The 26,402-nt window shown below is 43.8% G+C and overlaps 1 protein-coding gene across 1 annotated transcript in view; it reads right to left on the bottom strand.

The window, feature by feature from the left end:
* fgf11a (fibroblast growth factor 11a) overlaps positions 1 to 25,937 on the bottom strand; it is a 38,281-nt gene extending 12,344 nt beyond the window's left edge. Inside the window, exons 1-3 of the mRNA XM_058065940.2 lie at positions 24,831 to 25,937; positions 5,440 to 5,550; positions 964 to 1,067 (exon numbers count right to left, since the gene is read on the bottom strand). Of these exons, the coding sequence (XP_057921923.1) occupies positions 964 to 1,067; positions 5,440 to 5,550; positions 24,831 to 25,023 (408 nt within the window). The 5' untranslated portion in view covers positions 25,024 to 25,937. The remainder of the gene's footprint in view (positions 1 to 963; positions 1,068 to 5,439; positions 5,551 to 24,830) is intronic.
* Positions 25,938 to 26,402: the final 465 nt, after the last annotated feature.

Here is a 26,402-nt window from a genome sequence, read left to right as displayed (position 1 = left end):
GCCCACTGTGGGCGTGCTAAAATATCAAATCCCCGCCCTCGTGCCAGTTGCACATAGCATAACACACGGAACCTCTACAGACTCGAAACGGCAAAAAAAATCTGCCTTCCTAATCTTTTTTCCTCCAGTCTTTCACTCACATTTTGCAACGAATAAGAGCCAAGCAGGTCATTTAAGGTGAGGGGCGGGATACAAAAGCACCCCCCCCTCCTCCTTTCCCTATCATCTGACTCAGAGGGATTTTCTCCAAACTTTTCAGCAAGGGTCCTTTCCCTGATGTGCTAAAAAATGGGTCACCTTCCCTTTTGTTAGGAGAAAGCCTATACAGCCAGTATAACCTCTATAGGAGGGGTTTAACTGTCTCATGGGGGGGGGGGGGCGATGGTCCAAGCCTTACACAATTATGTTCAAGGACAAATTTAGTCAGTTCATTCTGCCTCATTTGTTTACTCCGAGGTTCATCATGTCTTTTGGCTTTTTTTCATTCATTTGTATATTATTATATTATATTATATTATATTATATTATATTATATTATATTATATTATATTATATTATATTATATTATATTATTTGTATATACTTGCTTTTATAGTCAGTATAGTTACTCCAGACCCCATTCACTGTGCAATATCTGATCAACCTCCATGTGCAATACTAAGGCCTCTAAATGCAATATACTAAGTTCTATGTGAAGTATTTCCATAATGCCTCATATCAACTCATTAGCAAGATCTCGGTGTATAGACTCATCTCGTTTCATATTATCTACATACTGTATTGTATATAACTCTTGGGTTGTTTATATTGTTTATTTTTCTACATTGTGTATTTTGTACTGCTTAACTGATTATGTACTCTTGCTGCTGTGCAATTCAAATTTCCCCACTGAGGGACGAATAAAGGCAAATCTTATTTTATTTGATTGAAATCAGACGGTATCTTTGAATAGGAGGTTCATACCGAAGTGTAGAGGTAGCCCTCGCTGTTCATGGCCACGTAGAGCCCCGTCTTGGTGCTCTGGATGGCAACTATCCGGAGGCCCACAGGAATCAAGTTGAACTGCACTGTTAAAAACACACACACACACACAAAAAAAGAGAAAAGCATGAGTCAATTTCTCCTATTGTGTCTCACATTTGGGAATAAGCAGCAAGAGGAGGAAGTGGGATGGTGGGATTAGCAGGAATTAAAAATCCAGTGGCTGGAGACTGTAGAGGTCATGCCGACCCGGCCGTGACAGAATTCCCCAGGTGGACACGCAGCCGAAAGAGACCAAATCACAGTGGAGAGCATTAGGAGGACACTTCATTAGAAAATGACCTCTTGAGCTCGCTTGGAGCTCATTCCCAGCCGCGCTTGGTGGTGCACCTCACGAAAACCAGTTTCTGTTTCGCTTCCTATTGAAACTATTTTTTGCCAGGGATCATTCAAAGGCACGTGCACGAGAGCGAACATCAATGGCGGCACCGGTGCTATGCATTTTGTCAATGACTAATTACGCGTGTGCATGCTAAAATGATGGATGGATGAAAGAAGTCTTGTGGAGATGAAAAATTTAATACAGGCAAGTTTCAAATCAATTTTAAATAAGGAGTTCTGCCAACATAATGGATGGAGACAGAAAGTCAATGTTAGCCGCAGTAGGGAGAAAAAGTTTGTGAATATATGCAACTTTCTGGCTACTTCCTTGTCAAATGTTCATATTGAACGGAAATATACCATCTCAGTGTGAAAGTACAAAGTCAGGTTTAAACAGTTCTTTTTTCATCCCTCAATCAAGAAGGGATTTGCTATCGCACACATCAGTAGAACTATTTCTGACTTATACAAGCACCGATCATTATGTTGATTTCCCACAAGCCCTCCTCTCTCTGTTTTATTCAATTTCATTCTCCCCTCCGAAAAAATATTTATCAAAACTTTTGTTTTTCTGTCACTCCCCAGGGAGAGGAAATGAGAGGGGGGAGGAGGGTGGTGCCAAATCAATCCCGCGAGTCAATTTGAGGGCTGGAGATCATGGAGACAATAAATAAACAAAGAGAAAGCGGAGGGAGATTGGATGTGGGGGGAAGAGGCGTCCAAGGAGGAGCTGCAGCATCAGGACGCAAAGTTAAGATGTTTAGAATTGTGCAACAAAAACAAAGTCTTGGACTTTGGTCAAATTGAACGCTGAGTACTATAAATCTGTACATGTTGGTAGGTCTACATTCAAATGAAAGACTCCTGCGTCCCCCATGGGGGGACCCGTTCTACTTTTTGTAAAGCACCGCATTACAAACACCCCAAAATCTGGCGAAAAAAACCCCTTGGTTGGGTTTGAAGCCTTGTTAAGGTGTTCCAATGATTTAGAGTGCATGTGCCTGCGCTGCAATTATCTAACAAAGTGCTTACAACGTTCTGCACAATGAAGCAACTCCTCCGGTATATAAACTACTACCCTAGCATTTTAATTTGAAAAGTGGAAACAATATTGTGCAGAGCACAAAATTCACAACCATGCAGTATTCAGAACAAAAGCGTGCCAAAAAATGTGTCTGTACACGAGTCATAAAACAGTCAAAAGCAGGGGTCTCAAACTCAATTTACTTAGGGGGCCACTGGAGCTAGAGTCTGGGCGAGACTGGGCCGCATCAGGTTTTCCAAAATTATTAAAAACAGAAAAATGATTAAACTTTGCTTTGGTTTTGATTTTCTACAATAAAAGCTCTCATAAAACATTCCACTGTTCTCAAATATCTTACTTTTTATTTTTCTACACAAAATAAGATGAAAAATAAATAAACAAATCAAGAATAAAGAAAATCAATCAATCAGTAATAAATAAATAAATAAAATAACAATAAAACGGCAAATAATAAAAACTTATAGTTGGTGGGTAGACAAATTTTTTTCAGATTAAAATGCCCTGTAGACATGACAAAACACGACTATAGTCACATTTATACTCTTTTTATTTACAACATATTGCGCAACTACAGGGTCTCGAGACACATGCTAACTCGCAAACTAGAGAGCTAGCGACCTAAACGGTAGCCTTCAAGTTATTTCCTTTAAACTTAAATAGCCAAAAACTTACCACTTCCACACGGATAGGGAGGATAACTATTAACAGTTATTTAACCTTTAACATGAACATGAATCAAACGTAATCATTTTTTCTGAGTACATGATACCATACAGCATCCACATTATCCACGTGTTTGAGACCCCTGGTCTAAAGTCATCATTTTCACTGCAGCAAAGCATGCTGGGAAATGTGTAATTTGCCCATTCCACAGCTGCAAACTATCGAAGTGAACAATCACACCAGTTGTCCAGTTGTTTGACATCACCGCTTTAGAGGCCGACGTTGTCATCTTCACTACACTTCTTCAATAAGACTCCACACATAGATGTTGCAACGTGACGTAAGCACAGCTCTGGGATCAGTCGCCTGACACTTTGCTGTCTTTGAGTTCCATCGACAAACAAATGAAACCATCCTTAATCGTCTGCGAGCTGTAAGAAATGGCAATGGAGGACCAGATGAGCTGACATGGGCCAACAAAGAAGAAGACGAGTACCTCCACTCTGCTCTTATGTAACTTACACTCCCCGTATCTCCTTTAACGATTTCTCCATGACGTTATCCATCTTCCCTTGCTTGTCATTCTGAACCGCCCTTTAATGGATGAAGTGCAGTTTAGTTTTCTTGTGGACATGACTTAGGTCTATTCATTAATGCACAGCCATGTTGCAATAATTCCACTTCCTTTCTGTATTGTCTTTTTATTCTATGCATCAGACCTCATTAGCGTAGCCTACAGTCGAGAATATTACAATAATATTCCACTATACGCATCAGCTACCCCATCTTACTCTGGTTTGGTTTTCTCCAAGATCTCCCCCTCGCAAGGCCACTCGTGTTCCCTTGGTCGTCTTCTCCCTTCCCAGCTCAAGACCTGGGCACAGGCACTCAAACTCTTTAATTGGTCCCTCTCTCTTTCCTCCATCTTGTGTCGTGTGAAGAAGTGCGACTAAGCGCTGGGGGAGAGTCAGACAAAGCAAACCAGATGGAAAGAGAGAGAGAGAGAGTTGTTCCCGTGGAAAGAGACAGATAAATAACATTTCCTTCCAACAGCGGGAGATGCTAATTAAAGAGGATAAAAGTCAGAGGATGACTCGGCTCCTCGTTGCTTTCTGATCTACACGCTGAGAGTCAATATGGCTTTCATCAGCCTAATCTCGCTTTCTTCTCTTCCCTTTGCTTTGTGCTCCCACGTTGCATTCACACATCTTTTCGGTATTGTTTGGGACAGTTTTCGACCGACTTCTGACCCCGGCTGCCCCAAGCGTCATCAGAAACGATACACAGATTTCTTATTGATCTCCTGTATGAAATGCTCATGCTGTCCTTTAGAGCCTTTTTGTCGGCATCTCGCCCCATTGGTCAGATTCAGGAAAATCAGGAGGACAGGTGAAAATAAGGGAGTCTGACACGTGTCCGGTCCCTTCCCGGGATAGCTTGTGTCAGCGTGGCGAGGCCGGGTGGAGTCACGACACAAAACAACACAATAAAAGTTTCTTTCCGCAGTGCGTTGATTGATGCTCACTGTCGGACCCTCGATGGTTCCTTGGCAATATTGGCTGTTTCTTATGGGACTTTCTGGGAGACCTTTCTGAGATGCTTTCCTTCTCGGTCCACTTCAACAGTTTGGCTGCATGATAACCCCTGATTGAAACCTGAAATGTTCCACTTTTGGGGACTCTAACACGACGATCCAATACAAGGTCGTTAAAGCGTCACAATGAGCTTGTTTGTCCACTTGACCAAATGTAAATGTTGCAGCAAACGGCATCCTGCCAATATTTGCATCATGTAAAGAGGACAAACAGCGACGCCACTGCCAAAAAAAGTCAGACGTCTTAATGAATTGCCTGAGTGTAAATTTCATGCAGGCGGCCGTTGCCCCTCCTGCAGGGCTGTAAATCCCAGAATTGTGCTAACTTCATGTTTTCTGTCTAAATCAGTGTTCTGACAGAAAAATGCTGTGTCGCCACATCAGGGCTATCCCATAATACAATACTGATCTCTCTGGCAGGCTTGGAGAGCATCCAGGGAGACGAGGATGTGATGTTTTTGCCATGCACAAAGATGTGTGCACAATTCCAATTTGAGCAGCGAGAAATACACGGTTGACTTCCTCACATGTATGATGTATTACATCATGGGAACATGAGCCATTTAGCTGCTGTTGGCACACAGCACCTTGCCGAGTGTGAATACATTTTCAGCCTGATTGATCCCGGAGTGAATCAACCCAAGGAAGCATGGCGGCGTTATGGTGCGCCTTCTTACTCCGATATTCCAGCCTGCTGGCAGGAAGTCCCTTGTAAGTGTCGCCGGGAAGCAGCGGAGATTACTTTACTGACACACATCTTAATCACATGACTCACAGAAGGAGCTGCTTTCGTCCTTTGTGCCTTCCATGGTGCCGTCCGGCAGCATTTGGAGGTAGAAGCCGTGTCGACAGTAGAGTCGCGTGACGATGCCCTTCAGCTGCGGTTCTGCGGAAGCAAAAAAAAACACACAAGGGGTTAAACCAAGGGTCTCAAACACGCGGCCCGCGGGCCAAATGTGGCCCGCAAGACACTAGTTTGAGGTCCCCGCCTTGATATGAAAGTTTAAAGTTTGATATGGATGCTGTATGGTATCATGTACCCAGAAAAAATTACTACGTTTGATTAATGTTCATGTTAAAGGTTAAATAACTGTTAATAGTTATCCTCCCTATCCGTGTGGAAGTGGTAAGTTTTTGGCTATTTAAGTTTAAAAGAAATAACTTGAAGGCTACCGTTTAGGTGGCTAGCTCTGTAGCTTGCGAGTTAGCATGTGTCTCAAGACCCTGCAGTTGCGCAATATGTTGTAAATAAAAAGAGTATAAATGTGACTATAGTCGTGTTTTGTCATGTCTGCAGGGCTCTAATAATGCTTTGTTCATTTTAATCTGAAAAAAATATTTTTTATTATTTGCCGTTTTATTATTATTATTATATTTATTTATTACTGATTGATTTATTTTCTTTATTTCTTTATCTTGTAGAAAATCGGAACCAAAGCACTGAAAAAGTTTGTATATTTTTCTGTTTTTAATAAATGCGTTTTTTTTTTTTTTTTTTAAAACCTGATGCGGCCGGGACCCTAGCTCCAGTGGCCCCCAGGTAAATTGAGTTTGAGACCCCTGGGTTAAACACATGCACAGACCACATGGACCTGCTGTGGACTGTGATATTTGCCCTGTAAAACAGTCAAATAGCAAAGATGTGTAAACGTGTGCGACTGTGACCTTCTGCAGAATTGATGAGACGCCGTGTGGTTGTTTGCTTTGTATGAACGACGGCGCCAAACCCAGAACCCTTGTCACAGAGCCAATCAATAGCACAGGAGGAGAGGGAACCCCCCCGTCCCCCCCCCAATGGCTTGTTAGCACAGTGCAGGAACACATGGAAGTGCTTGCATGAAAGCACTTATGTAAAAATATTCAATTATTAAGTGCTGCATTACATTAAAAAACCCTGCGCTGCTAAAACGACATCAATATTAGAATGACATTTTGAAGTAAAAGTACAGGATTCAATGGCCAAATGGAACTAGAGTAGCAAATGTAAGTTTTGAGTAAAACTAAAGACCGACTGCAGATACTTCGATATTAGAAGCTTCTGACTTTAATAGTTTAACTCAACAATGACTCAGCTCCTCCGCTGACATCAGATGTGCGACACATGAGCGTTGCGTTTGCCTTTTTTCGTCTACTAATGCGCGTCTGAGGGTGCGGAAGAAGACGTAAAAGAAACGTCAGCGTGCACAAGTGTTTCCGTGATCAACTTTTAATGAGGAGCATCAAATATGTATGAGGACAGAGAAATACAGGGGCAGCTGGCGGTTTGCCCTCAGTCTTTGTGAGTGTGTGTGTGTGTGTGTGTGTGTGTGAGATTCCCTCACCTACATGCTGAATCAACATTGGTCGTATTACTTTTCTGTAAATCATTTACCTTAAAAGGTTTTACATAGCTTTTATTTAAGGGAATAACATCTCTGTTGTCCGCGGCGACCTTGCTTCAAACTGTTTAGCATTCTGTGATGCTGATGGACCAGCCAGGACACTTTTTGAAACAAGCCAAGCAAAACAAAACATAGAAGTTGAGGATGTTTCAAATTAAGATCAGTCGTGGATTCATCTAAGCGGGATCCCGCGCTCCGACAAACAGTCGGCTGCCTGTGATTGGATGCGGCGGCCTCAGCCGCGAGATCGACTCCCACCCACAGCAAATAAAAGCTCATCCATCCATGCCGGGGCTGGCTGGACACAAGGTCTAACGTGGAGTGTGGTAATCTGTAATATCCTGAGCGTTAATCCCAAATTAAGCCTCAGACCACACAGCAGGCCATGTGCCGCTTAGCACATCTGCCTCCGTCGCCCTTCAGTGTGACTCCGCCCCCTTAATGTCAATGTTTGGTCATGATGCTGAGACCCAAAATATTTGATCGTGAGATTACATGATTTGCTACTGTGGGAATAATAAGATAATATATATTGTATAGTAGGCGACACGGTGGTCGAGTGGTTAGCGCGCAGACCTCACAGCTAGGAGACCGGGGTTCAATTCCACCCTCGGCCATCTCTGTGTGGAGTTTGCATGTTCTCTGCGTGGGTTTTCTCCGGTTTCCTCCCACATTCCAAAAACATGCTAGGTTAATTGGCGACTCCAAATTGTCCATAGGTATGAATGTGAGTGTGAATGGTTGTTTGTCTATATGTGCCCTGTGATTGGCTGGCGACCAGTCCAGGGTGTACCCCGCCTCTCGCCCAAAGACAGCTGGGATAGGCTCCAGCACCCCCGCGACCCTCGTGAGGAAAAAGCGGTAGAAAATGAATGAATGAATAATCATAGTAGTAATAATCCCTAAAAATAAAGTCTCTGTGATATTTTCATGAAAATAGATTACCAATAATTGTGGCAAAGTGTTGCCCGACACACAAAGAAAAAGTCCTTAACAAAGGCTGACTGATCTGCTCATACGCACAAACTCATAACGGTAATTGCTTTTCGAACAAAAGTGTGCATGCATTCGCAGCTGCAGAACTGACGTCTTCTGCATCCTCCAGCGGCTCTGCAGAGGACGCCCCTTCCCATTTGTGCGTTCAGTATGCATATTGCAACACAACCTCCTCAGTCAGCCGCTTGACACGTTGTTGTTTGCACTGGCTGACGGCTGGAAACAAAGCACAGTCGACTTTTGTCAAGCAAGAACTCTCTGAGGCAGATTTAATTTATACTCCGTGTTGGACGCAGAACGCTACACATGTCCTGTTTATGTTCAATATTGCTTAAAAGTCAAGCTTAGCTGTGTCCTCGTCACCACAAAGGTCAGTGTCGTTTACCGTTAAAGCACTTTGGGCAAAGTCCTGCTTGGTTGCAGCCGCACGTCACTTTCAACGACCACGTCCCGTTTTTTTTTTTTTTTTTTTCCAAGACTTAATAAGCTTGTTACTCCCCACTGACTCCAATATTGTCTCTCTCGCCCCGTGCACGACGGCCACCGGGCTATTAATCTGTGGATGTACTGTACAGTATGGATTTTACAACTGCGAGTATTTCAACTCTCAGCATTTATGGCATCCAATGGTAAACACTTGGTGGCAAAGACGGTAATAACATCTCTCGTATTGTACGTGGAGCGCATGGAGGGTGCTTCACAAATGCGAGAGACGATCCATCCTCAGCCTTCACATTAAGGACGTTGCTAAATGACGTTAAAATTGAGGAGGGGTGGTGTTTTTTGGGGGCGGTGCTTAGAGTGACATAGAATAATGGGGTTGAATGCAAGGGAGGGCCTTTATGATAATGGCCACATTGGCAACCATTCATCAATCATTGCCATAAAGCAATAGCGGCTTGGTCGCTCGCAGAGCCGCACAGGAAGTGGAGGAGGTGGGAGACCTTCAAAACACACTCCACCCCTCCCCCTTTTACTTTACACTTTTAGGATCAATAGGGATGAAAGTGATGAAGTGGAGTAACCAGCAAAAGTTGAACAGCCTCCCAGCTTGTTTTCACGTAATGAATCATTAGACGGGTTGATCGGAATTACACGAATACATAGAAAAAATACACAAAAAAAGAAGAATAACTGCTTAGTAGGAGAGCTTGACATTAAGAAATAAAGGCAAGTGAAAAGAGGCTGTAAGGATATTGTTATGCATCTAATAGGATTACAATTATCACATTTACCGTCTTTTCTATTTCCATTTTATCTCCATCAGTAGAGGTGTTGGCAGGGACATTCAGCCAACTAAATGTGATGCAATTAATCGGAGTGATACTAGAGAGTGAACCCGAGGTGGTCTCGACCAATAGGAGCTCCTTGCAGCACAATAAGAGGACGCAGTGAGCGTGTCATAAGGAGCTAATTGCTTTCCAGCCCAAAAAACACACAAATTTGTCAAACAAAACTGCAGGTGTCTTTCACTGGAAGGTTCAGGTAAAAACCAGCAAGCGCTGTTTGGATGTTAATATCTTTGTTTGCCTTTCCAGAATTAATATGTCTAATCCCAGGGACTGTTTGCTTGAGAAATTGTCTGATCAATCACAGAAATGATTCGCAAAGGATTCAACTCCCAATATGACTTTGTGGTTCATGCTATGGTGAACATGTCAGGGATTATGCTTGGACAAAAAAAAAACGGTTCCTAAAATTAAACTTTCCGAACATCATTCATTCATTTTCTACCGGTTATCCTCATATGCTGGAGCCTATCCCAGCTGTCCCTGGACTGGTCGCCAGCCAATCGCAGGGCACATACAGTATAGACAAACAACCATTCACACTCACATTCATACCTATGGACAATTTGGAGTCGCCAATTAACCTAAATCAGAGTACCCATAAAAAACCCACGCATTCACGGGGAGAACATGTAAACTCCACACAGAGATGGCCAAGGGTGGAATCGAACTCGGGTCTCCTAGCTGTGAGGCCCGCGCGCTAACCACTCGGACCACCGTGCAGCCCTCAGAAGACCTAATGATTCCAAATTCAGGTTTTTGCTCAGATCAAAGCCCAAACCCCTGAAAGTTAAAGATCGCTGAGGTCACCCTGCGTTGTAAGAGGTAACGATTTAAAGCTTCAAAACAAAAAAAAAAAACAGCCTTAATGATCGAGTCTGCGGGACAAAAGAGACCCGTCAGAGAGGAAAAACGCTGGGGAACGAGTGCGCCCAGGAAGATAAGCAAAAGGATAAAGGCCAAGATGGAAAATAGGATGAGAGGGAGAAGACAAAAGGCGTACATCAAGAGAAAAGTGAAGGCACCATCGGTGATGCGGGAGGCGGGGGGGGGGGGGGGGGTGAGACCTGAGAGTTTGCAAATAGTCTGAGATGAGATCCGAGTGCTTTCAAAAAGAAGTGAAACATCACAGGCAGCCATCTTGAAAGCAGAACTTTTTTTTAGACTAAGTGATTACCCTGAGGTTAAATGATCTATAACACAACGTACAGCAAATATTGTCTTCAGAACGGGGTGGGGTGCTAACTTCGGGTGTTAACTGAGCAAATGATCCACATTGGACACATTTTTTTTTTGCCAAAACTGCCGTTGTGTACCATTTCCACACAACAAAAGGCAGATTTTAAACTGTTTCACAAAGCAGGCGCATCTGTTTCTATTCTACCTCGTCTTCCTTTACTAGTCCACACGGTTTCCAGCATCCCTTAATGGAGCATCCATGCAGTATCTTTTGAGGGAGGAGATATGTTTAAATAGGGAAAAATGGATTTTGAAGGTTGAACATGATTAGATAGGCACAGAATGGAGGGTGGAGAGAGGGAGATGATATCTAAGGACGGTATAGCGGGGGGGGACACCCAGCCAAGGACGGTGGTGTGAAGGGCGATGAAGGACGTGGAGGTCCGAGAGGGAGGCTTTGATAAAAGTGAGTGAGTGAGTGAGTGAGTGAGCGGCGGAAGGGGGGGGAAATCGATCAACTCGCTGTTGTAACACTCAAAGGAGTCAATGGACAGGAACCACAATTCCCACCCATGCACCTTTTTCTCTCTCTCTCTTCTCCTTTCTGTCATTTATCGCTTTTCTTTCCCTTCTTTCTCTCCCCTAACCCCACCTCCTTGGGCACTCTTTGAATGCAGCGTTGTATGTCTCCTCTTCATGCTAAGTGCAGACTCCTATCAAGATGGATGGCAATATTCCCCCAAGAGCCATTAGGGGGCAAATACAAACCAATTTTCTGTCTATAGATGCTCTCCAGATGACACTTGAAGCATACAACACCATCACTCACAGTCAAGAGGAGGAGATGAATATCATAATAAGCATGCAGATGTAAATTGGGCATGTTTGCTTATGGATGACTGAAAGATAAAATACAACATGGCTTTTTTTTTCCATTGCATGTGTGATTTTACAGAAGCCCCCAATGCAAGATAAACAGATGTGTGTGTGTGTGTGTGTGTGACACCATGACAGAGATGGATGAAGTGTAGCTAACTCTGCAAGCGACCTTTGCACCTTTGCATCAGTGACCTCCGACACCCTATGTGACACCAACTGTGGCGGGGGCACTTGCCCACTGTGCATTAGTTAATGACCAATTTCTGCATGGACACACAAGTGTAGTTTTTATCTTATCGGTAAAGTGTGTGTGTGTGTGTGTACATCCTCATGAGTTTTATTTTATGATATTTGTATTTCAAGTAGTGGTTTGGAAAGTACATAAATAAACACTGCCCATATATGCATGTGATACAGCCGTGTTTTGGTTGGCGACGAGAAAGTAATACCATGCTGATGGTGTCAAACTGAGGTCATTGTTATCACCGTGCAGGTGTACCTAATGTTTGGGCACCTCTCGTCTCCTTCCATGACACAGTGCTGAGCCAGCACTTCTTCCTCCTTCCTGCCTCTCTCTCTCTCTCTCTCTCTCTCTGATTCTTCTGAATGCTCGCTCTGTCACGGCCTCTCTCAGAAGTCACAGCAGCGGAACATGGGGCACAATGCTAATCAGGCTGCCCACACACACACACACACACACCAGACTGAAATGACTTAACGAGTGTCAGGAGTCGTTAAAAATGAAAAAAGTTTGCCATACTTTTCCCTCCTCCAACTCTTCTTCTCTCCCAAATGAGGCAATTAAGAGATGCCTAACGAGAAGCTGTTGTTTTTTTTTTTTTGTTGTTGTTGTTGTTTGCTGCAGGTCATATCACTTTCATCACTTTCATCACTTTCATTTGCAAAGTGAACAACACTGACTGCACGGCCCCGGCTGAGTGATGTACTGCAATACATAAGTCAAATATGAGGAAATGTCAGTCATGGTGCGCATGGAAGCATCTCATCCATGCCCCCCCCCCAATTAATGACACATTTCCACAAATGATCTTTTGCTCGTCATTTGTCTTAATTTGTCATTTCAGCTTTCTGTTCATCAAGTTCATCATGTTTTAGTGCACATTACATCACAGTCATGATCCTCACATTGTGGCGTCCTAAAGGTCGAACGCAAAAGCAATCAAACGGGACGTAAAGCGGCTGTGTGCGGTGAGCGCGTTTCATTTTATGACACGAAAGTGTGGCTGAGTGAGTCCACATCCGAAAGTGACCACATAGGATGCACAGCAGGTGTGTGTTGCCGGCACCCCACGGATGACAGTATTAATCAGGCTCTCCGCACCGCCTGCGTCAAGGTGGGAGGAAACACCAGGAGAGCAACCTGCGGAGAACCACCACAGGCAATAGTGGCGCCTTCTGTTTTTTTTTTTTCCTCCCTCAAAAACAATCTCCACCTTGCTTCTTTTTGTCTCCCCAATCTGTGTGTGCATGCCTGTGTAATCATATCCTTTACACCATAGGCTCCCAATGCAATCTCATGCATCGCTACTCTTTAATTAAACTGATTTGCAGGGACTTTTCTCCTCCAGTCTGTCTTTACATGCAGTAATGCACTAGCGTCTCCACAACCATGTTCTTGTTGACGGCTTCACAATCTCCCCAAAATGCCACAAAGGTCACAAAGACTAATTATTTAGGTTTCTCGTTGAGAAAGAAAGAGCTCTCGGTATAATGCATGCATATTGTAAAATGATTACAGTCCTGATTAAAGTCTTAAAAACAGTTGACAAAGGGCAAGAATTTGGATTTTGCACTGTTGGATATTAAGGACCTTCTAATGTGAGCGAGATAAAAACTATTTTGAATAAGCAATTTATTGCAAATAACGATTGAAGTGAAATGGACTGACCACAACTCAAAAACTCCTGGAAGCCCCCTAAAATAGACAAATGGACTCTGTTAATCTGTTGGACATGTTTGATGTCGTTTTTTTTCCAGGAGGTTGGTGGGAATGTCGAATGAAGGGCATCCATTGTCCGGAACTGATGTCTATTTTTGTAAACTTCCCTTGCCATCCATTTCCAAATGTTCTCAATTGGATTTAGATAAGGGGAACACGCAGGATGGTTATTCCTCTGGGAGACGTCCTCAACTGAAGAACTGCAGCATTGTCCTTTTGAGAAAAAAAGTTATTACCACACAGATGAGGGCCTTCAGTCATGACGGATGTCCCTTTCAACATCGGCCATTTGACGCCCCTGCACAACCTGAAGCCCCATTGTTCCATTGAAGGAAAATGCATCCCTGATCATCTCCAAGTTTATACTTTTTTTTTCATCAGAGAATAAAACTTTTTACTATTCCTCCATGTTTGATGCTCTTGTGCAAACTCCAAACAGGCAATTTTGCTGCAAGATGCAGCTCAACAATTCCACTGCGTTCAAAGTGAGAAAGGTTTTTGGCATGAAAGTGTGAATACCTGACAGAAAATAACATTGAATCTACATTTTTGCCAAAAATTTGGCTTTTAAAGTCTTTAAACTTTTGATCAGCAGCTTATTTCAGTTCATTGGTTGTTTGCCATAAAGTCTGAATGTTTTTGTCTTGTTTCTTTTTTGCATTTTCTTATAAGGGGACCTATAATGCTCATTTTTCAGCCCTTTGTATTGAGTTGTAGACTCCCATAGAGCAGTTGCACATAATAACTTGCACAGAAAGCTTTCTTGATCTTCCAGGATCTGCACCTATTCAGCTATAATTCCTTGCATTGCTAAAAATGGTCTGTTTTAATGTATTCCACTCATTGCCCACTCCAAATTGATAGGTCACACTCCCAGGCATTACTGAGGACTTCCGGACTACTGCCAAAACCCACCTGTCTAATTTTGTCAGTGCAGGAATTGATACCAAATGAATAATCCCTTTGGAGAGCTACTTGAAAAGTGTTTGGGAACTACCGGTAGCTCATGAGCTACTGGTTGGAGACCCCAGATTAGGCTTATTGAGTGCAGACACAACACAAGTAGTGTAAATTCGGTCAATAAATGTTTTTTTGCAGGACTACACGTGTTAAAAAAAACTCGGGTAGATCCAGTGATCGTGGTGGAAAAGGCTAATAGCAACTAGCTTGTGGATGCATGTAGGTAAGACACTTGCAGTATACACACTGTCTGCTACACTAAATAAAAACAGTTAGGACACTTATAAATTGTTGCTTAGAGCTTGCGCTTCTGACTTTTCAACACGACCAAATAAGGCGAGGCATCAGGCTTCAGCAACAGTTTGGCGGATAGTCCAGCCTTTCTCATGTTCACAAAACAGTCCCATATTTTTCTTTTCATCTGGAATCAGAAACTCCCATCACTTCTGCCCGATGCTTTCCTCGTTAGGCAAACCTGAACAAATAATTAGCATTAGCTCTGTGCTAACACGGTGGAATTAGAACAGTGAAACAGTGCAGAAGGGCAAGCCTCGAGTTTATACCCAGGAACGCCCATATAAGGGAAGTCCGGCTCAGTATTACACCACGATAATACAACATTCTAACTACATTTATAGGTCGGAAATGTGGGAGGACATTTTTTTTTGGGATGTCAGGAATGGATTAATTGTATTTTTTTTCCAATGTATGTGGTTAGTTTGGTTAGAGTCAGACCTTCTGGAAAAGAATCATGATGCCAACCGAGGTCTCTTACAAGATGTCTTAGTTTATGCAACTTAGTAGAAAATGTTACATTTCACACCTGCACGTCACAAGTCAATAGTCCGTGTAAAGTCGGTATCAAGCTCTTTCCCCTCCTCAAACCGTCCTCTCGACTCCATGCGTGTGTTTCTCCGTGCGAGACACGGCACGCAAGCCTCGCTGCAGTGCAGAGTGCTGGCTTGGCGCACACTCCATGTCCCATCCTTGCCTGACATTAGCATTCCCCGGCTTCCCTCAATGACATTAATCTTACATGTATACTTCCGCAGGAAACCACAACATGACCCTGAGGCTGTATGTGTGTGTGTGCGTGCATGTGTGCGTGCTAATTCATATTTGAAGCTGCTGTGTCTCGGGCCTCTCGTCACCTTGAGATGTGGAAGTAACATCACTTCCTGCTTATATAATAATAATATACAGCAAGTTCTGACGTCAGTTTTAAAACCAGCATTAGTTAGACTGTACAGGACATGCTGTATCGTCACGTGAACTCCAAAACTGTCTTCTTCAGTTCAAGTAACACCACCTCCTCCTCTGCCACCAAATTGACTACCTAAAGTACAGGAAGTCTTGTGTGGATACAATCCAAAATGTTAAGTTCAATCAAATTAATTCAACACACACAAATCAGGACTTTTCATTAGTGGATTTCCTTTTTCAATCTCCTTACATCTCAGATCTTGACTTCATTCCTCCATTTTTGTCCTCCTTATCAGCCCACCTGTCTGTTTTACCCCCTCCCCTTGGCCAGCTAACTCCTTGTGTTTCTCTATCTCCGCCATCCTCTCCTCCTCCTCCTCCTCCTCCTCCTCACTATTTTAGAACGAATCTTAGCTCCTGCTTTCTCTTCACTATCTGCCCCGTCTCTCCAAGATGGATCTCCATTCCTTTCCACCTTCACTGTCTCCACTGCCCATGTTGTTCTTAAAGCCAGGAAAGTCACGACTGCAGGGACATTTGTACTGAGCCCCTGCAGTTGAAAGCTTGTTTCAATTACCTTTTTGCACAATTCTGTGGTAGAAATACAATATAATTGTGTAATTTATTAAGTACTAAGTACTTTTATAGTAATTTATACAGCATATTGTGTTTATACAGTAGAATATGCAAATGAATGAATTAAAGAATTTGATTTGATTCCTGGTCGGGGCCCAAACACCCATCCATTGCATTGAAGGTGGAAATGGGACGGTTGCATCAAGAAGGGCAAAATAAGCCAAATCATGCAATTGACTACCTGTGGCGATGACACAAAACGGAACATAAACAAACCGCCCATCCCTCTTCTTGACTTTGGACTTTCTAGGATGTCTGGGATCCGCCATTGAGGAGGGGGTACTGTCACGCCCTGTGTAGGTTCCTGCGTAATCGTTTGTTTATGTTCCCTTTTTGGGCTTTAGTTTCTGCTTGGACTTATTTTGCATTTACTTCTTGCTTTGCCCTGTTCTGTTTTCCTCACCCACATGTGTTTCTAATTCCGGTTACGTCCATGTCGTTCAGGTGTGCGCTTCACCCTTTTGTTGGATCATTGTCGTTTTGTGTGTGTCAGTGGCTTTAGTTTCCCTGCTGCATTTCATTTACTATTAAATATACTTTTTTACCTGCATTGGGATTCTGCTCTCTGCATCCTCGGGGGTTGAGCCATTATGCGAAAGCCCAGACGTGACACTGTTCAATCGTGATGATTGTCAAGACGACTTAAGTGGTTTTCGAGGAGGAGGCTGAGGAAGGCGATGAATTACGTTTATGGTAAGCCGCTGTTTAACAAGCTATACTCACTGTTGCCAACTCCTCGGCAAGAAATGTTACTATCGCCTGTCCTACAAGTCACTAGATGATGTCATTGGCTAATTTCCATATTATTTCCAAAAAAAACAACCTCACAGGAGAGACAAAAAAAAGTGAGTAAAAACAACTTAGTTATGCTTAGAACTACAAATGAACTCTTTGTCTTCAATTGTATTGAGTTGTGGACTCCTATAGAGCAGCTACACATGATAACCCGCCCAGAAAGCTTTCTAGATCTTCCAGAATCTGCACCTGTTCCAGATGTATTTTTCTTGGATTTCCAAAACGATCTGTTTTAATTTATTCTACCCATGGCACGCCCATGGTGACATCATCCCAAACTTCTCCATCTCCAACAGTGGCATCGTTTAACACGATAATACAAAATTCTAAAATTTAGCGTGTGGTTGTGTATCTTGTGAGTGCTTTGGAGGGGGGCGGATGTCTCAGAAACTGCAGATTAATACGTTCACTTTTAAGTCCAAATACCAGAAAGCCGTCCAGTGACGCCAGAAAAAGTAGCAAGATTTGTCGCAGTCGCTTTTGAGAAAAAATGTGGACAAGAGGACTCGGGATGTGGCCTGATTTAGTTGGCAATGGCCGTACTACGCTTACTGTTTGACACTATTTGGAAAAAATAAAAAGACTAAAACATAGACATGTGTGACCTCTATATGTACATTTTTTTTCCTTTAAATTTAGAGTCTTACATACCAATATACTCTATAGCCTGGAAATGACATTTTATGTCTCACATGCCACTCCTGGTCTAAACGTCACGTCGTGATTGAGAGTGTGACATGAATTTGCGATGAAAAATGGGCTGAATAACATTACATAACACTGCCAAGTTTCATTATGAGAATTTAATGCCCCCACCTGCACCCTCCCCACCTCCGCTTTGGCATGTCCTTAAGCAAATCATATGAAAGTCACTAAAGTTGAATATATATGTTAATATTTCCATTTATGTATGGGCTGTGAATCAAAGGAAAGTGTGTGGATGGGAGGGTTTTTTTCTTCAGCTTCTGTCAGCTGCCCCACGCCCCCCCCTCACACAAAGTGACCTTTGCTGAATGTCAGCACCCGAGCGCTGGGGGCTGGCCTGTCACCTCCTACTTCAAAACGCCCAATAAAGCCGAAACGGTTTAAAAAATAATGATGATAAATATCTGGGAACGGCTGTCCTTCATGGCCTAATGTTCCCGACGGGGTTTTGCGGCATCTCCCTTTTTCTTTTGCCCTTTTGGTAGCTACCTCTACTCTGCCATGCGCCCATCCGCCATAAAAACGTGCGCCTCATAGTTTGATGTCAGGAAAAGATGAAACAAAAAAAAAAAATATGGCTAACCTGCGGGGCTTAAATCGTAAAAACAAAGTAGGATTGAAAAGAACTCACCCACCCGCTGTCTCTCCTGCAAGATCATGTTTTGGAGAACAATGCAGGAACTTAACAAGCAACTCAAACCGACCAATCTGATCTCCAACCTCAGCTCCCAAGTCTCGCAAAATCGCAAAAAAAAAGTGTTCTTGCTCTGACAATTTGGCTTCTTTTTGACATTTGTCCTGATGTTAATTAAGACATTAGTTGGTGATATCACATTTTTTTAAATGTTGCAATCACTTTAACTTAAGCACCCTCACTAATGTAGAGCTTAATGAATGTCTACCCCCCACAGAGTCTAATTGCATGATGGATAATTTAATGGCCGAGGCGCCCCGCTTTTGCGAGAGGTTCCACTGCGTTTTCTCTCTCATCTGCACGCAAATGAACTTCTAAGCGGGGCGCACGGCAGATATTTTCAGAGCAGAGTGCACGTGTTTGTGTGTCTGTCTTGGACTTTGCAGACGGATGGCAGAGCCTGTGAAGTGAAGGACGTGTCACGCACACGTCTGTTGGCTGATCACGGGGCAGCGCGTTGCCCTGGCGTGTGTCGTTTAAGCTTTGTTAAGGCGTTGTTACCTCAAAAATATCAATATTTTGATTTGAGATTTGATTTGAGAGCATGAAGAACTGGTATGGGAAGTCTCAATGTTGACCCACACATCGTTATAAAACTGTAAAATATTCCGTCTTAAGTTTTATTAGATGGCTTACCCTTAGGTGGCAATGCTGGTAGGTGAACTTGCAGTATTTCTGTCATGGAGTTGTTGTGGGGAATTTGTATGCGTGTCTGGCATTTGCAGCGTTTTTATTTGATCTCTTTCATATTGCATTTGTTTTATGGTGTTTGTGTGTTTTTGGTTTTGGATCATCTCCACGTTTGGAGCATTTGGATGTTGCTGCATGTTTACGTCTGCCGGCGTGTTCCGTGACAAGATATAACATTCATTCATTCATTTTCTACCGCTTTTCCTCACAAGGGTCGCTCGCGGGGGTGCTGGAGCCTATCCCAGCTGTCTTCGGGCATGAAGCGGGGTACACCCTGGACTGGTGGCCAGGCCAGCCAATCACAGGGCACATGTAGACAAACAACCATTCACACTCACATTCATACCTATGGACAATTTGGAGTTAACCTAGCATGTTTTTGGAATGTGGGAGGAAACCGGAGTACCCGGAGAAAACCCACGCATGCACAGGAAGAACATGCAAACTCCACACAGAGATGGCCGAGGGTGGAATTGAACCCTGGTCTCCTAGCTGCGCGCTAACCACTAGATTGCCGTGCCGCCCTACAAGATATAACTCTCAAGGGCAATTATGTTACATTTGAGATTCAAACAAGCCTTGCCTTGTTTGAGTGTCTTACGACAGGACCCCCCCCCCCATTTTTGCATACACAGGCTTAATCCCCAGTAAAAGAATAGATATATGTCTGGAATCAACGCTGACACACTTTTACCGCTTGAACATGGCCACAGGCGTCAATACATCATAGATCTCCGCTATGCATGGACCCCATCCAATTTTGTCATCTACTGTCCCATTGGAAGTGCTCCACCACAAACAAGATGACGTCACGTTCGTCATAGCAAGAGCTACAGGAGTTTTGGTAAGACCTACCATAAGGAGCCTGCACACATAGATTGGAAATGTACAATCACGGAATAACAGCCTCAAAAAGAGAACTTCACAATGATATCAAGGAGCTCTAAAGGAAGAGAAAGAAGCAAAGGAAATAAATCTTCGACCAAATGAGGAGTACAATTGATGAAATGGATCAGAATGCAGGAATGAACCACGTGATCTTCAGGTGGAGGCAGTCGAGAACTGAGGACAACCGGATGAAATGAATTTCTACAATCAGGGAGGTGCCCCCACTGATACATGCATTACGCTCTATACTTTCATACTGAATACAGACCTGCCAACATGTACACATTTATTGTACTCAACCTGCCATTTGAATCTTGAATGTGCTTGTATTCTTCACAGCTCTTCATTTGGCATATGAGTTATATATCAGTTTCTCAATAATATTTCAAATCGGGGGAAGCGTGAAAACAATTCTGTCCCCCAGGGGGGGGCATGGCAGACAATAATTGAGAACCACTGATATAGTGCGACACTATGCAGCCACTCTGTATGGACCGGCGCATGCTACATTATTCAGGGTGATGCGTGTACTCAGCTGGCAGGCGTGCTTTAAGTGCAGAGATGTAAGTGTACATGTTAAAGTGTTGCACATGTTCCACAGGGACAGAAGAGTCAAATAGGTGGAAGACTGATTCAAAAACAAAGGAAAGGATGAAGCCATTCATTGACCCAGCATGGAGAGGATGTCTCTTTTTCACCACTTTTGTAATGACCCAAAAATATGGTCATGGGAGTGGCTTAATTTCATTTGAACATGTATCAGATTAATTGAGTGCATCCCATAATCAGTTCCCAGTTCCACATGTCCAAAAAGGAGTAGGAAGAAGCAAAGCTTATTAAATCCTACCCCTCCATCTGGTACTTTTACAATCAGTAACTGTTACATTTGTTCACTTCCTGCTTTCCATAATACAGTTTAAGTTTTTTTTTAAATTTATTTATTTATTTTTGCAATTTTTATTTTTTGTCCCGTATTGAAGTAGGAGGTGATATGAGTATCCAATGACATAATGGGTACCATAGTAAGTGTCAATATAGTGATATATATAGCACATCATGACTGGTTCAAGACTCTTCATCCTTGTATTTAGCAAACATCAACTGCTTGTATTGTTTCTTCAATTGGCTCATCGTTGTGTTGTTTGATTTCCTTACTCAATCCATTCCATAGTTTGATTCCACATACTGAATTATGACTGTTTACGCCTAAAAAGTGCCATTTTTGTACACATTTTTTACACATAAAAACACAGTTCAATCTAATATTCATGAGTTTTCTACATTTTGATGCAATTTCTGCAACTGTTGGATAAATGTTGTGAAGACATAATTTAGCATGTGAAAGAATGAGGGATTTGTAATGGCGGTATCAAATGTGTTCTGATCCAATGGTCCCAAACACCTGCTGTCAGTGAATCCTACACCCCACCCCCTCTCTCTTCCCCCCGTGGGTGCTCCAGTCTGGTGTGATCAAAGTAAATTAACACATAAGCAAGCGGGAAAGCACGCACGCATCCATTCCTGGCCGGGACAATTTATTCTGGCATGATGATGACTGACAAGACAGTGTGTGTGTGTGTGTGTGTGTGTGTGTGTTTGAGGGAGGGAAAGTGAGCGAGAGGTAAATACACATTCAAGTGGACAAAAATGACGAGTTAACGAGTCTGACAGTGTCAGGCTGGTCAGGGACAATGTCACGCTCATGACCACAAGGTGTGTGTTGACATATCTGTGTGTGTGTGTGTGTGTGTGTGCGCTTCTCTTCAGGGTTGTTGTTGTTGTGCGTCATGTGTCAAAGTGGCATCGCTATGTGACACACGTCTCGCTCACTTCTGCACGCAAACCATGCGGCAAATTGATTGCATATAAAATGCTAATGCGGGCTTTACTGTCCTGATCTTGAACCGTCAGCATTGTTTAAAGGGACAGCGCGCCTGTTCGATGTGGCTTTGGCGACATGGACAAGGGGTCCGTGGGGGCTCCACATGCTGAGTGGGTGATTTAAGAGAGGGGGGGGGGCAGTTCAACAGGAATCAAAATCATCGTCAAATGTAGCGTGTATAGATAGCATAGATAAATATACTGCATTCATGCTTCAGTAATTAAGAACAAGGTCACTTGAAGGACATAAGCGGCAGTCTTTAAGTGAAATTTTGTCTCTCTGATGCAGTTTTGGGGGAAAGAAGCAGAAAGACTTTGTCAATGATTGATGCAGTCCGCCCTGAACACCCCCAAAAAGAAAAGCTCTGCAGTAAAACAAACATTGCACGGTGCCATCAATCAATAGCGTCTCCGCTATTTAGCACACGCTAAATATTATCACTTTTCAATAAGGATGGACACAAGGGGGTGGAGCCTGTTGCACAGCAGCAGGCTATCAATGGCAGGAAGTTGTTGTTATATTTATTTCTATTACATTTAAATTGTCATATGGTTAAATAATGTCATACAGACAACGGCAGTGACACAGCTCATAATACCGAATATTATGCCCTGAAGCATCACTTCTGGATGCCTCCACAGAGCTGTCGTATTGCTTATGGAGCAGAACTCGGCTACCCGCTCATTGTACTGATCCATTAACAATAGAGCCGCCATTATGTAACATGGCAGCACAATAGCTGCGGGATCTGTAACATTGGCCCCAAAACAAAATGATTTAGTGGGAAAATGGAGCGACCGAGGAGGGAAATGCCAGAAGAGGAAGGGTATTGTGGGGGGGTGGAGGCCAGATGTCCTTGAGAAGATAAGCTAATAGACAGAGTGAGTCGCTCCCCAGTGTGGTCCTGTCCAGCGAGCCGGTCTATGAGGCAGTAAATGGGCCCAACTCAATGTGTGCTCTCCAAACGTGGCCGCACATTATTGATCAATCAGTGTGTGTTAACGACAGGAGATGATGAATCACGGCCTGAGCATGGACCGCACTGTGCGTACCCGGCTTGGCGTGAACTGGAACTGTTATCCAGTCCTGGAGCTGATGTTGCCACCACAAAGCTATTTCGGTTTTGCTTTCATATCCAATAGGCAGCTTAGCATCCTCATTAGATCATATCACACTGACACACACACACACACACACATATTGAAGGGGTGAAATTATCTCCACCCTCCACCCTCTACCTCAGTTATCATGGCATCTCAGCATTTGTTTGTGTAAGCACATCAGTCTGCTGATTTATTAGTTTTATGTTGTGTACTCTAATAAGAATGTTTGTGTGTTTGTGCAGGGCAAGTTGACCTTGTTGTAAGCTGAGTGGGCTGTGGCGGGCATCTTTAGTACGCTTTGATGCGGTTACTTTGGTGAGAAGGTATGTGGGTCAGGTCTGGACAAAACCACTCACATCCATCACTTAAAAACCGGTAGGCATTGAACGTTTAAGCCTTCGTTGGCCAAATATTCCGTGCACAATTTTGCTGCAACACCCCGATAATAGATAAAAGATATTGTATGAAATGTCAGCCAGTGTCGCTAACATCTCGAAGAAGGGTCAAGTGGACACACACATACACTCGTAGCTGGAGGTCACCGGTGGCGTCCCAGCCTTCTTGAATGATGAAGATGCACATTGCCATACATGGTACTTAACGCGGACCCCATCAGTGAAACGGTCAACCTGATAATGACCCTCTAACCCCGTCCTCCATACTTTCCGGCTCTCCATTACCACAATAAATCCATAAGCGTGTGAAAAACACCGGGGCCATCCCGATGGAAATGTTCTCCCCCGACAATGGGCGGGCGTCACCGCTTTGCCGGTTCCGCCGCTACATATTTTACAGCCGTAATTACGCAAGAGAGCAACCGCCTGCTGCACAGCAGATGCTGCTTTCCCGCATTAGAGGTTGCCCACGTCGTTATTGGTGTGAACTTTGCACACCGCCGTGATGAATATCTTCAGCCATTGCATGCCTGGCAGGGCATACTGATGTCGCCCTCCGAGGTACGATCGTCACATCAAATTCATAAACAAAATCTCTAACGGCACCCGGTAGAGCAGCGACCAAGGCTGAGCAATCTTCATTTACAAAAGCGTTTGTGCACAAGCTGCATTTTTAAGATTTAATATATTCACTCAAAGGTTAAGGCGGGAGCGTCCAAAGTGTGGCCCCGGGGCCATTATCTTCCCAAAGCTCCTTTTTTATTGGCCATCTGCACACTTTGAAATGTGATGAATTCATTATGAATAAGATGTGTTTGTCACTTATGACAGAAATGCTAAGATGTTTTCTTCAAATTAGTGATGAGGAAGTCAGTCTCAACAGACGACAATGAAGATTTATTTGATCAATAAAAACAAACTTAACAATAAATCAAATTCATAAAAATAATGTAATCGGATATGTTTGGAAAAAGTAACTTTTGACTAAAAACTATTTCTCATCATTAATAAAAGTAATAACAAGTACTTATATAAATATATATATATATATAGTTTATTGAAATTAAGACACATTCTCAAGGTAAATGAATCCTCTAAGGACGTTTTAAAATGAGCAAAATTAATTTGAGTTATATTGTCTTATTTGACCTGTTTAACAAATTCAACATGCCCCCCTCCCCCGGTGTCCCCCAACACCCGCTAGTATCCACTTTTAAAAGCCCTTAGTGATATAATTAGCATCATATAAGTTTATTATCGGCCTGAACCAAGCAAAACAGATCTGGACATCGGAAAAAGATCTGCAGACGATTGATTAAACTGGAAATTGTCCCGTTCCAGCTCTTCCAGTGTTGCCAACAGGAAGATAGGCTGGGATGCTTCCCAGATTGGGATTAAGCTCTAGACTGGAAATTACAGAGTAGATGTCCTCTACAGTGAGGATTAATTTGTTTTCTGGCCCGAGACCATCAACACGATGATGACGTCCAATGCAGACGGCGAAGAAGATGATTTAAAAGGTGGAACTCACCTGGCCTTTTTTCCATTTTTCTTCCTCGACTGCCACATAATCGAACCTTGGATATTAAAATGAGGATTTGCTTCTGGCAGAGCGACTTGTTGCTTTTTGGGCACGGCTTCCTCTTGCTGGCAATCTGCCGGTTCGTCTGGGGGTCCTTGACCTCCCGACGCTGCCGAATGAGGGAGCTGGCAAGGGCGGCCATCTTCCCAGCACAGGCCTAGCCAGTGCCCCGCTGATGCCCAGATGTCGGGGGGTACTGCGGGCCACCCCCCTGCCCACTCACCCAGGGCGACGGACCAGCGCTATAGGGGACTTCTTCTGATGATGAGCTGGAGCAGCAGGAAAAAAATGAAGATGTCAGAAAGAAAACCCAGAGAGGCGGCGGAGGGGGGGTCAACGCTTCAAAACTGAAACTGAGGATCCCAATCAGATGAAGCCTTGATTTGTTTGTGTTCTTCGGTTTGGGTTGATCATGTTTTTATCACGTAAATAAAGCAGTTCAGTCCGTGTACCACTACCCCCCCGTCTCTTTGAGCTCCAGGGAAGTTCGGCTCGATAGTTGGCCCAAATCCTTAAAGTGGACTCAGACAAAAACGTAGTCCTTTCAGATCAGTCCCGTGGATGAGGAGGCCATATTGTCTCAATTGTCAGCCGTCCAGTGAGCGTGTCCTCCTGTCGGCGCTCCACACCGTGACAGCGCAAGTTCAAGAAGTGCAGACCAGACCTGAGGTATCAGCTCAGAGAGCCGGGTCGAAAGAAGGAAGCAGCCCCTTTTGCGCCCCCCCCTCCGCTCCATTTAGAGTCCTTCATGCCCTCCTGGCATCACAGTGTGGAGTTCATCCTGAGAGAAGTGATAGAAAAGACGTGGAGCGATCCATCATTCCAGACACAGAGGTGACATTCAAAGACTGGAAGAAAGAGGATGGCGGGGGGGGGTTTAGGGTATGGGATAGTGATATGAAGGTATCTACCCCCCCATGTCGGAACAGGTTCTCAAAGTCCCTCCGCCAAATCCGAGTGGAGCGCCGTGTCCTTCAGCCACGCTCACTGCCTTGCAGCTGGCAGAGCGAGGGATGAATGAGTGGAGCGAGACACAGAGAGAAAGACGGAGGGAGGAGGGAGGGGGGGTTAAGGGGGAGGGGCGGCTGGCAGGTATGCGGTGGCAGAAGTCCTGTCTGGTGCTGGAAGAGTCCGATTATTATAACACAATTTAGTCTTAGTGTACACGTGTGTGTGTGTGTGTGTGTGTGTGTGTGTGTGTTCATAGCAAGCAGCATGCTTCACAAGCTCCCACCCTCTTTCTCTCTCTCTCTCTCTCTCTCTCTCTCTCACTCACACAGCCTCCCTCTCTCTCCCACTCCTCTGCCACTCCTCCATGCCAACGTGTAAGCGCGTCCCTGTTGTTGCCACGCCAATCCTGCATCACCCACTTTAGCATTAGACGCAACTTTTTCAATTTCCCACCCAATTTTAGTGTAAAAACACTAAGGCAGGGGTCTCAAACATGCGGCCCGCGGGCCAAATGTGGCCCGCAGGACACTAGTTTGAGGCCCCCGCCTTGATATGAAAGTTTAACGTTAA

This window comes from Doryrhamphus excisus, linkage group LG2 (assembly GCF_037039965.1).
Source record: "Doryrhamphus excisus strain RoL-2023G ecotype Guam linkage group LG2, RoL_Dexc_Guam_v1.1, whole genome shotgun sequence".
NCBI classification, from domain to species: domain Eukaryota; kingdom Metazoa; phylum Chordata; class Actinopteri; order Syngnathiformes; family Syngnathidae; genus Doryrhamphus; species Doryrhamphus excisus.
This window is presented reverse-complemented; position numbering and strand designations above follow the sequence as displayed.